This window comes from Mustelus asterias, chromosome 14 (assembly GCF_964213995.1).
Source record: "Mustelus asterias chromosome 14, sMusAst1.hap1.1, whole genome shotgun sequence".
Lineage (NCBI taxonomy): Eukaryota > Metazoa > Chordata > Chondrichthyes > Carcharhiniformes > Triakidae > Mustelus > Mustelus asterias.
This window is the reverse complement of record NC_135814.1, coordinates 55,941,059-55,953,730: the sequence shown is the minus strand read 5'-3', so window position 1 is coordinate 55,953,730 and position 12,672 is coordinate 55,941,059. Positions and strand designations below refer to the sequence as shown.

Below are 12,672 nucleotides of genomic sequence, written 5' to 3'. Positions count from 1 at the left end.
GATCACAGAGATAGGGAGGGTAAAGGCTATGAAGGAATCTGACTGTGACAAAGAGATTCTTTAACAAACAAGCCAATATATGTCAACAAGCAGTGGAGGATGGGTGAGTGGGACTTGGTGTAAAATTGGACACAGTCAGCAGAATTTTAGGTGAACTAAAGTTTACAGAGGGTGGAGAATGGAAGGCAAGATAAGAAGGCATTGTAGCAGTTGAACCTGAGTGACAAAGGCATGGTGAGCGTTTTAGTAGTAGATAGGTGGAGTCAGGGGCAAAGATGGTGACATAACATAGGAAGTTAGAGGTGGTCTTTGTAATGAACCGAGCGTAAGGTTGGAAGCTAATCTTTGTGTTAAATAGAACTTCAAATTGTCTAGTTCAACCCATGACAATGTCTGAGGTAAAGATGGAATCAGTGGCAAGGGTTGAGAGTTCATGGCAGAGGTGGAAAACATGGCCTCTGATTGCTTAACTGGAGAAACATTGTCACTCATACTGAAGTGGATGTTGGAGAAACAGCCCGATAACAAAAGGACAATGGAGGGGCATGAGAGGTGGAGAGGTAGAGCTGGTTGTTGTCAGTAACTACTGGAAGCTGATTCCATGAATTCCAGGATGCAATTCTCCCAAAAAATTGTTGTCTGCGGTGGGAAAAGCAATTCCCGTTGGGTGAGTCAGCATGATCCAGACCGCAATCCACCCATACTTAGACATTTTTTTCGAGTTCGGGTGATTCCTGCTGGGAAAGACCTAAAGACGCCAGCATGGCTGGCTCCTCAGAGATCAGGATGACATTTTAAATCCGATCTCCAGACAACCCAACAGACCAACCCCCTACTCATTGGCATAGACCCCCCTGCCTCATTCGCTGGCATCAGGCCCTCTCCTAATCGCCGCTACCAGCTACATACCAAATGCACAAAACTCTGCTATTGGGTCGCCAAAGGTCCCCCCTTCAGGCCCCGTCCCTTGGCAGTGCCACCAGGGTCCTGGGGGCAGTGCCAGGGGACTGCCCAGCCATGTCCCAGACCACTCGAGGACTCCAATGGCCTCTTAGACCCCCAGCATGGTTATCACGTCTGGCCTCCATTTATGGAGACCAGTTGTAATTCCTGCCGGCTTCATATTGCACCTGGTGGTGTGTGAATCCTGGGAGCTGGGTGAATCCGGCTTAAACTGAAGATTCATATTAAAATTAGGATTGAAATATGCTACTCTAGTTCATGCTCTTGTTGGGTGTGAACCAGATTACATCCTTGACCGGGGCGGGGTGAAACTCAAAATGAGTTCTCCCTGCCGCAAATTACATTTGGCTCCTCTTGCAGGGGGTGGGAAAAGTGCACCCCAATTTGAAATACGCCCACCTGGTGTAAACCAGGCAGGAGGCTGTTAGAATAAGGAGTCTCTCTACCCCTTTTGATCCTGCCATGTGCTGATCTTAAGCTGCTCTGCAGGCAACCATGGGGTTTATAGGAAGGAAATATGCAAACTGGTTTTATCTCTGGTTGCATCTCAAATGGTGCTCTCCCCCAGCCCTGCCCCCACTATCAAAAGCCAGATTGTGGGTAAAAAGGATCTCTAAATTTAAGTTCTATTTTAGGTTTACTTTGTCTCTTCTAGCACCTCTTCCTCTCATGTCTTGCACTAACCTCTCCCCCACCTCTCTTCTGCTCACTGTGGTCATCAGCAATGGTATTGGCAACATTGATGGGCTGGTGGGTAATGAATATCTCCCTTGCCGGGAGTGTGCCATGTTTGTAAATTTGGGAAACGGGACTTTGTAAATTCCCATGGGTATATTGGTAGATTGGATGGAGCCAGTAGATTCTGGTCTTTTGAGGTTTTAACGAGCATTCATGAGGTGCAAAATGGGTTGGCCAGCAGGAAAAGTGACCCACCATGAAAGTCAGTTGAGGACAATTGCAAACTGACTTCCCAACTTCAGGAAGCTGATTTTTGGCTTACTGACACATATTCTGGCCCCATCTTCCACGATTCCTGCTGCTGGCAGGCGGAAAGATCTCGCCCAATCTTTCAGGTCAAGTGATGTTTCATCAGAACTGAAGAAAAATCGAGAAATACGGGATTTTAAGCAGGTGGAAGGGGGCGAGGAAACAGGAAGAACAATGGAGAAGGTCTGAAATTGGGTGGAGGGTAGGGGAGATTAAATGATAGAGGATTTCATGATTCAGCGGTCAAAGAGAGTGGTAATGGGTATTGTTAGGAAAATAGGGATGGTTTAAGTCAATTATATTTGGATTATGTATGTTAGGTATAAGATATAAGTTTGAAATTTAAGCTTAATTTGTGTTTCTGTCTTTATGTGCTAAGAAAGGGTTAAAGCTTCTGTTTAGCTTCATGTTAAACAAAGGTGCTTGCAAGTTGGTCAGTTTAGTTTCATATTAAGTTTTGCCTGCATTGTAATGAAGATTTTACGACGTAAACCAAGTACAGGGTTAAAAAAAACTAAGTTGTTGCTTAGCAATCAGAGGCCCACACTGAAAAGAAGAGGCACTTAAGTTTCAGTTTGGAGCCAGGTAGCCCAGAGGCAAGAAACATTCCACAGAAACTGTTAGAACAGTTAGGTAGGATAATGCACAGGGACAGAATGCCAATCCTAAGCTAAAGAACAGAAAGTTCCAGAAGCTAGGGAATAGGACAGAGGAAGGTTCCAGGAGGACTATGAAGTCAAGGGGATAAGGACTGTCAAGTCAATGTTCTGTTTACTGAAGTTAAAGCAAGGTGCAGAGAAAAGGCTCTGAATTGAAGAGACATCTTGCGGGAACCAGATTTGAAGTTGGCTCTATGAGAAGCTAGATATCCAACATGATCAAAATGTTGATGACACCTTAATACAGCCTGTGAATCGATGGTGTTTTATTGGCGTGGCTGGGCACCTGACAAGTTCCATGGAAGTTTGAATGCATGTGGCAATCCAGGGCAGAGGAATACCGAAAGGAGAATTTGAAATCTTAAAGGTGAAGTCTTGGTGAAGGCATTCAAGACAAAGCATTGTTTGTGGCAAGATTCCAAGGCATGTTCTTTGAGAGCAGAAATTGAAAACCCACACGTGGAAGTCAGAGTTCCAGTGAGCTCAGTTGGCTCACAGTGTGACAAGCACCTGGGGGAAATTGATATGAAATCCGCAGAAGTTGTATTGGCTGGCATCTGTAACTTGGTTTCAGAGTGTGGTGAGTCTGACCACAGGTCACATATTGGTTTACATGGTCTGTGTAACAGTATAGTAAAGAAACAAAGTTTATGTCAAAATGAGGCATGAATGGCTACATCAAAACCATCTGAATGCAACATAGAATAGTACAGTGCAGGAAGCCATCAGCCCATTGAATCTGCCCTAGCTCTTTTCAGGATTAATCCAGTTATTTACACTGTTTTTCTGAACATTGACGAACCAGGTTATTTTTACATACTCTATATAAACATTTCATGATTTTAAACACCTCTATCAAATAGGCTTCTCTGTTCCAAGGAGAATTCTGCTGTTTTCTTTCCCCTCATATATTCCAACTGTTCTAAGAACATGTTTTGAAACAGAAATCAACCAAATAATAGCAACCAAATCTTCTACCACCCCAGCTGCCTCCCACACATAGGGAAGAAAACTGATCATCCTGACATCCATAATGATTTCCATTGAAGAGCAATAGAAAGAAAAGAATTTTTGATTTCTGCAAAACAGCCTTGTTGAATTCCATTTAGTATACACACACTTACCTCGTTTAATGGCATAAATTTGTATTCATCAAGCACAAATAAAATATTTTAAACATACTTCCAGTTTTCTGCTTTATAGATCTACATCTGTGTTTAATTGAATATCACAGAATCTCACAATTTTTACAGCGCAAATAGAGGCCATTCAGCCCATTGTGTCTGCATCAGCTCTCCGAATCAGCAATTCACTTCTGCCTGTAACCTTGAACATTCTTCCTTTGCAGATAACAGTTTAATTCCCCTTTGAATGCTTCAATTGAACTTGTCTTCACCACACTCTCAAGCAGTGCATTCTAGATCTTGAACACTTGCTGCATAAAAATGTTTTTCCCATATTGAGTTTTGCTTCTTCTGCCAATTACTTAAAATTTGTGCCTTCCAATTCTCAATCCTTTCATGATTGGGAACAGTTTCTCCCTATCTACTCTGTCCAGACCCCTCATGATTTTGAATACCTCCATCAAATCTCCTCTCAGCCTTCTTTTCTCCAAGAAAAATAGTCTTAATTTCTCCAATCTATATTTGTAACTGAAGTTTCTCATCCCTGAAACCCATTCTCATGAATCTTTTCTGCACTCTCTCCAATGCCTCACATTCTTCCTTAAGTGCGGTGCCCAGAACTTGACACAGTACTGCAACTGGGGCCAAAATAGTGCCTTATATAAGCTCAACATTACATCTTTGCTCTTGTACTCTATGCCGTGGGCGGCATGGTAGCACAATGGTTAGCACTGCTGCCTCACAGCACCAAGGACCCGGGTTCGATTCCTGGCTTGGGTCACTGTCTGTCTGGAATTTGCACGTTCTCCCCGTGTCTGTGTGGGTTTCCTCTGGATGCTCCGGTTTCCTCCCAGAGTTTGAAAGACATGCTGGTTAGGTGCATTGGCAATGCAAAATTCTTTCTCAGTGTACCCGACCAGGTGCCGGAGTGTGGCAACTAGGGGATTTTCACAGTAACTTCATTGCAGTGTTAATGTAAGCCCACTTGTGACACTAATAAATAAACTTTAAAACCTTATGAATAAAGTTATATGCATTATGACCACTCTCAACTTGTCCTGCTGCCTTATATGACTTGTGCACATATACAGCCAGGTCCCTTTGCTCCTGCACCACTTCAGAGTTGTGTCCTTTATTTTATATTGTCGCTACAAAAATGAATCACTACACATTTCTCTTTTTTGAATATCATCTGCCGCCTGTCTCCCTCTTCTACCAACTTGTCTATGTCCTTACAGTTCACAATGCTTCCAAGTTTTGGATCATCTGCAAATTTTGAATTTGTACTCTGTACACCAAGGTCCACGTCATTAAAATATATCAGGAAAAGCAAGGGTCCCAAGATTAACCCCTGGGGGACTCCACTACAAACCTTCCTCCAAATTGAAAAATATCTATTAACCACTAGTCTGTTTGCTGTCACTCAACCAATTTCATTTCCATGTTGCCACATTCTCTTTTATTCCATGATCTATAACTTTGTTCACAAGTTTGTTGAGCGGCATTGTATCAAATGCCTTTTGAAAGTCCATGTACGCCACATCAACAGCATTACTCTCATCAACCCTTTCTATTAGATCTTCAAAAAACTCCAGCAAGCTAATCAAATAAAGTTTTCCCTTAAGTAATGCATGCTGGCTTTCCTTAATTAACCTAATTAACATTTGTCCATGTGATTATTAATTTTGTCCCAAATTATTGTTTTTAAAACATTCCAACCACTGAAGGCCTGTGGTTGCTGGGTTTATATTTATGCTCTTTACACTGTTCGCAATTTTCCAGTCCTCAGACACCACCCCTGAGTCTAAGGAAGACTGGAAAATTATGGACAATGCCTCCAATATTCCCACTCTCAATTCCCTCATTAGTCTTGGACACATCTCATCCAGTCTTGATGCCTTGTCCACTTTAAGTATAGACAGCTTACCCAAAAGCTCCTCCTTATTGATTTTAAACAGTTTTAGTATCTGAATTACCTCCTCCTTCATCATAGCCTGGGTAACATTTTCTTCCTTGGTATGTAAAGTATTCATTCAGTACCTTAGCTATGTGTAGTAATTCAGCCAAATGGCAGTTTCCCATCACCAATACCCTTTATTGTGCAAAAAAAGGATAAGGCCATCCCTGCGGCTTAGAGTCAGGTAGTCTTCACCTCGGGACCTACAACCTCAATCTGGGTAAAGTAACAGGCTTAAAAACCCCTGCTGACTGCTTCCCAATGCTCACTCAATAAGGCAGCTCGTACTTTCCGAAGCCCAAGGGGAGAGCTATTGATGATCCCCCGTGGCCTTTGTGGTCATCATAACATCCCACTCCCCTTTAGATCCGTGTCTCTCCCAGCACCCACGCTGCAAGAAAGTCCTTTCCATCACTTGGCACTCAGTCGGAGGAGGTCTGTTGAAGGCGGGGCTGGGTCAGGTGGTGTAAACCAAACAGGGGACCTTCTCTTTAGGAGGGTGCAATGCACGGTTACCGAAGCAGGCTCCTCCTCAGGTTCTGCTTAAGCCTGGAGGCCCACTTCTTCAGCCTCCATCTCCGAGTCCGTACCTTCACTATTCGAAGTGGCAAACATGGTGAGATCTTCAAGCTGAGGGCTGACACTGACAGCAGTTATCTCCATGGTTGGAGGCAGGGGCAGCTCAGGCAAGGACTCTCTGGCCCTGAAGTGGTCTAAGTACTTCTTTAGGGTTCACAATTGTATTTTTTACCTGACATCTGTCATAAGCATACTTTTTATTCTTTAACTTAAATGTAAATTTTGAAGGGATAAAGAAGGAAACAAGACAAGACAAACCCAGCAAAATAAAAAAAAATAAAAAATATAGAACTACTTGAAGCAGAGGTTATGATCTAAAATTTTGAACTCAATATTGTGTCCAGAAGGCTGTACAGTGCCAAGTCAAAAAATAAGGTGCTGTTCCTTGAGCTTGTGCTGAGCTTCACTGGAACATATTGGCAGGCCACGGACAAGAAGGTCAGAGTGGGAGGAAGGTAGAGAATTAAAATGACAAGCAACGAGAAGTTTGGGGTCATGCTTATGGACTGAATGGAGGTGTTCTGCAAAACTGTCACCCAATCTGTGTTTGGTCTCCCTAGTGTAGAGGAGACTACATCATGAACAATGCATATAGCATACCAAATTAAAAGAAGTACAAGTAAATCACTATTTTACTTGGAAAGAGTGTTGGTGGAGCCTTGGACGGTGAGAAGGGAGGAAGTGAAAGATCAGCTGTTACATTTCCTGCACTTGCATGGAAAGTGCCACAGCAAAGGAAGAGGCAGACTGAAGAATGGACTAGGGAGGGCACGATCTCTTTGGAATATAGAAATGGGATGGTTGGGAAGATGCGTTTGGTGGTGGCACCACATTAGAGCTTGTGGAAATAGCAGTGGACGATCCATTCAATTGGAGACTTGTGTGATGAAAGATAAGGACATGGGGAACTCTATCATGATGCTGACAAGGGGAGTGAGCGGAAGATTAGTTGAGTGGTGGCATCATGCTGGAGTCGGCAGAAATGGCAGAGGATGATCCTTTGAATGTGGAGGCTGATGGGGTGAAAAGTGAGGACAAAGGGGGATCCTATCCTGGTTCTGGGAGGGAGGGAAGGGGAGGGGGTAAGAGCAGTGGCCCAGGTGATGTGTTGGACATGGTTGAAAGCCCTATCAACCACAGTGGATGGAAAACAACGATTAAGGAAGAAGGAAGACATATCAGCAGCGCCATTTTTGGAAAATGGCATAATTGGAACAGATGTGGCAGAGGGAATGAGATGGGTCCTTACAGGATGTGGGGTGTGAAGAGCTGTAGTCAAGGTAGCTGTGGGAGTTGGTGAGCCTGTAATGGATACCGGTGGACAGTCTATTACCAGAAATGGAGTCAGAGAGGTCAAGGAAGGGAAGAGAAGTGTCAGAGATGGACCACATGAAGATGATAGAGGGATGAGAAGTGGAAGCAAAATTGCTAAATTTTTCCAAGTCCAGATGAGAGCATGAAGTGGCACCGAAATAGTCGTCGATGTACCGATGAAAGAGTTGTGGGAGGGGGCCGGAGTAGGACTAGGACAGGGAATGTTCCACATAACCCATAAAGAGACAGGCATAACTGGGACCCATGCAAGTAATCATAGCCATACCTTCCTAAGGTCTGGTGTACTCAGTACTCCAGTTGAGGCTGAACCAGTGTTTTATGTAAGCTGTGGTGATGCAAAGAAATAACTTCAGGTGAATGATGAGTCATTGGTAGCTGAGCCTTCATTGATGGTACTTTTCCCTACTTCCTCACCATAACATGTATTTTTCTCTCCAATGCTTTCACTTTCTCTCCACTTTTCTCTCCTAAAAGTAACTACTCAATTTTGCCTGCTCTCTAATTGGCCAGATGTCAGCCAATGGGCGGGGTTTTCTTGCGCATGCTCCAGGTTCCTGGTGCCCCTCCCCCTCTGGCTGTTGGGCGCGTGGAGTGCCAGGAGCTGCTGCTGGGCTGTGTAATTATCCCCCTTATCCCCGGGTACCAGAACCGCGATTTTACCAGGTGAAGGTCGCACTGTGCTGCTTTCATGTTTTATCTGCGTCCTCAACACGGTTCCCTGCACCAGCAGGCGTTTGCTTTTATTCAAAATGCTGTTCGGGCCTTCTCTGGTTTTGGTGACTGAGGCCTGCGCCCCCACTCGCCTTCAGAAAGATCCTGATAAAAAATAAGGATCAAAGTAGATTTTACAGAGCAGCAGCAGCAACAGTGCCAGGGCTGAACGAACAGAGACGCTCTCTTAAAAGGGCATGACTGAGCCTTGCTAGTTGTCAGTTGTGAGCTGGTTATAAATAGCGTAAGTGCTTCCTTTTGGGGGCTGCTCAGGTTGTATAAGTGCAGAAAAATTCACAGATTTCTTATCTCATCAGAGCTTTGGCATATTGGTGATAAATTCACCAAGAGATTGTAGTATCTGATCTTTAAACATTTATAGTGCAGCTACTAATTTGGCAGTTTGTGTTTCAGAACATGCCCCCCAAAAAGGGAGATAATGAACCCAAGTTACCACCCATTATTGGACGATTTGGTACCTCGTTGAAGATTGGCATTGTTGGATTGCCAAATGTAGGGTAAGTTGTTTAACTTTGCATACCAGCATATGTGTTGCATTAATGTAAAAACTATCTTTATTATACTACTAATACTTTTGAGATCAGTACCTGGCCTAGTGTGATGAGAACTGGTAAACCTGAATTACCTTGGTTAAGCAAGGAGCAGCAGTCTGCACATTGGCTTGCATAATAATGGTTATCATTTAATGTGCACAAGATAGAACAGGTCTTCTATTAAGATTAAAATATAAGTTTAGAAAGTTTCTAGATGAATGTTGAAACATTTATTCTTCTCTAAATCAAACTGTTGAATGTTAAATGAATACATTACTGAATTGGATGACATTTTGTACATACAGCACAATTTAATATTGCTGATTTAAAATTACTGCAGTACAGTCGATTAATAGTATGCTTAAGACTTTATAGAGTTATAATTAAACTAAAACTGCAAACTAAATGTTGCATTGTACGATGTTGCCATACATTGCAGTTTGTTTACAATTTATTGAGTTTTGCATTATATTACTCCACAATTCATTGGAATTGAAGACAAAAAGAAGGAAATTTGGTGCGTCTAGCTTTACCACTGAATCACTCACATTGGTAGAACAAATATGGTATAGTTAACAAAATTACAAGAGCTGGCAATCTGTGTATCTGTGGGGCGGCATGGTGGCACAGTGGTTAACACTGCTGCCTCACAGCACCAGGGACCCGCGTTCGATTCCCGCTTGGGTGACTGTCTGTGTGGAGTTTGCACATTCTCCCCGTATCTGCGTAGGTTTCCTCCGGGCGCTCCGGTTTCCTCCCACACTCCAAAGATGTGTGGGTTAGGTGGATTGACCATGCTAAATTGCCACTTAGTGTCAGGGAGACTAGCTAGGGTAAATGCATAGGGTTATGGGGATCTGGCCTGAGTGGAACTGTGGTTGGTGCAGACTCGATGGGCCAAATGGCCGCCTTCTGCACTATATGATTCTGTGATGTGATTAATTACTATTATAACCCTATAACCCGATGAGAGAATGACCTACCTTGTGTCATAGAATGTCATAGAAATGTGTTTTTGTTTTAATGTGAATTTTGAAATCAAAACAAAGGTTCTGAGGGAAACAGATAAAAGGGAAATTGGTTGAGGATGAGATGGCACGGGAGGAGCAAGTGCAAATATATGGAGGGGTGTATTAGAATGGGAAAAGAACATGTAAAGAGTTTTAGTGGGTAATTTAAAGTGGTAGAGGTAGTTATAGGAGTGGGAATGAATGGTCAGAAGGGGAATGGAAAATGGGAGGTGAAGAGGCAATGGAGAATGAGTGGACTGGGAGTGATTGAGAAGGGAACTTGAATGTCGTAATTTCTCTGCAGTACCCACCGTACCCAAGTACGGTCTACAGGAAAGAAGTTAAAAGACAGAAGCAGAAGATGACAGGGAAGAACAAAAAAAGTTAAGGGCAGACTCAAAGCTTAAAAGAGATTATTTTCTGCCTGATTTGTACAATGTCACAATAGATCAAATACTTGAGTAATATATATTTTGGGTTTAAAATCTGTCAGGAGTTTGTCCTCCTGTTGCCTATTCCTAAATCAAGATTACATTTAACTAAGGCATCAGAAAATACCTTCTTCGGAACTATACAACCATGTGAATCAATGCCTCTAGATGAAAAGAGCATTTTTTGTTTGACTGGAAGCAAATGTAATAAATTGCTTTGTGGAAAACATGTTTTCATAGAGGATACCTATAAATAGTATTTTAACTTGTTAATTTGCTTTAGTTACTGTCCTGAGGTATTTCTTTGGAGGGGATTTACATTTTCCTTTTCTTATAAATTATTTATAACATAGCATGTCCTGTTTTAGAAAAATATCATCAATTCTACAACTTACTCCAATTCCCAAGAAACTAGTATTTTGCATTTCTGCCTTCCTCCTCAGTCACTTGATGAATGTTATGCTGATTACTTGTGCAGGTCCTCGGGTGATTCCTTTTATGGCTTTTGCTGCCAGTGTCATGCATATGCAGTTGAATGCTGATGGTAGGCCCAGGTTAGCCATCTTTATAGGGGGCAATGTGCAGCAGGGCACATGAAAGACCACCATCTTTATAGGGGGCAATGTGCAACAGAGCGCATGAGACTGCCATCTTTATTGGGAGCAATGTGCAGCAGGGCTCACGAGGGTGGCATGGTGGCACAGTGGTTAGCACTGCTGCTTCGCAGCGCCAGGGTCCCAGGTTTGATTCCTGGCTTGGGACACTGTCTGTGTGGAGTTTGCACATTCTCCCCGGATGCTCTGGTTCCCTCCCACAGTGCAAAAGATGTGCAGGTTGGGTGAATTGGCCATGCTAAATTCTCCCTCGGTGCACCCGAACAGGCGCCGGAATGTGGCGACTGGGGGATTTTCACAGTCAGTTCATTGCAGTGTGAATGTAAGCCTACTTGTGACTAATAAATAAACTTTTACTTTATTTGCAGTCATAAGGATTATTTTTTTCTGAATTTTATCCTTATCCACTTTGCTTGTTTACCTTTGGTGTTGTACTTTTTCTTTTGTAGCTTTATTTGTGTTTGGCTAATTTCCGGTAATGTAAATATGAAAAATCAACTGGCTACTCAAATGCCGTGCTGATTTTTGGAAAATTTCATTAGGCAGCTGGAAAGGTGACACGGACTAATAAAAATACTTGCAAAAATGCCTATTGTGAAACGCTACAGATTTGTTTTTATCAGTGGTGGAACCTTGTAGAGGAAGCTCAAACACAATCAGGTTTTTGTTGGCACTGTCTCTCCTGGGAATGACATTACTGGATTTTGTGCAGTCGGGTATTGGCGATCAACTCGCAAAGCCATCTTGAGTTTGTAGGAGACAGTGTACTTTTACTTGATGGGCAACTTCATTTTAAACTGATCTGGGTTATGATCTATTATAGTACTGAACTAGCAACCCAGAGAATCCAGATTTGTCCTAACAAGTTGTGAAATTGAATTTGGTAAATCTGCCAACCTCAGAAAATGGCCATTGAAGGTCATTCGCTAATGCTATTCCAGAAAAATAACCTGCTATCCTTACCTAGTCTGGCTTCCATGTGCCTTGAAGCCCACACTATTTGATTGACTCTTAATGCCTCCACTGTAATGGAACAAACAATAAATATTACCTTGCCAATGGTGCCCATAGCGCAAGAATGTTTTTTAAACAGGAAGGAAAATAAATGCATGTTGGTCAACTTGAGGGAAAATATGCTGTAAAATAGTAAATGTTCTAAGTTGGATTAAACTTGAGGCATATTGGGATAAAGTATTCTGCACAGAATATGCAGCCATCGAACAATTTAGTTTTAGTAGTTTGAGGTTCATTTTCATGAATAATTGAGGAATTCTTGTTGTTTTAGTGACTAAGCTTAGCTGTGGTAAGATGCTGGAAAGAACTAGCTAGCTATAGATTATGTAGTGTAGTACTGCACCTGATGGGCCTAGTTGCAAAGTACAACTTTTGAAGTACTGAGTTTTGTAGTCCCTAGTTTGATTTATGGTCTGTGCACTGAGCTGATCTCTGCTAGGATGACATTGGGGATATAATTGTTGGCCTCAATGACCTTGGACCAGGGTGGAACCCACTCCTGATGACAATCCAGTGACCCCTACTGGAATATGTACATTCCTGTAAGGATGTCACTGGACTGGAAAGTGGTAGATCAGGGGCTTTCAAAATACCATTTAAGAGACCACTTCAGAGTAATTGTGGTCTTAGATGAAAAGTTCAAACCACCCTTGAAATTGGGATTGCTCTTGTCTGTTGATATATTTCATGTTTCTATTCATAACATTAGAAAATTTAATATTTGCAGTTATTTT

General features: G+C 42.5%; 1 protein-coding gene across 4 annotated transcripts in view; it reads left to right on the top strand.

Annotated features, from left to right (window-relative positions):
• The first annotated feature begins 8,158 nt into the window (after positions 1 to 8,158).
• ola1 (Obg-like ATPase 1) overlaps positions 8,159 to 12,672 on the top strand; it is a 196,800-nt gene continuing 192,286 nt past the window's right edge. For 2 of the 4 annotated variants that reach the window (XR_013499541.1, XM_078228413.1), the window contains exons 1-2: positions 8,159 to 8,267; positions 8,730 to 8,833. Coding sequence is in view for 3 of the 4 variants with exons in the window: in XM_078228413.1 (XP_078084539.1) it covers positions 8,733 to 8,833 (101 nt within the window). In the remaining variant the exon portion in view is untranslated. The remainder of the gene's footprint in view (positions 8,268 to 8,729; positions 8,834 to 12,672) is intronic. The other 2 variants (XM_078228414.1, XM_078228415.1) reach the window with 2 other exon arrangements.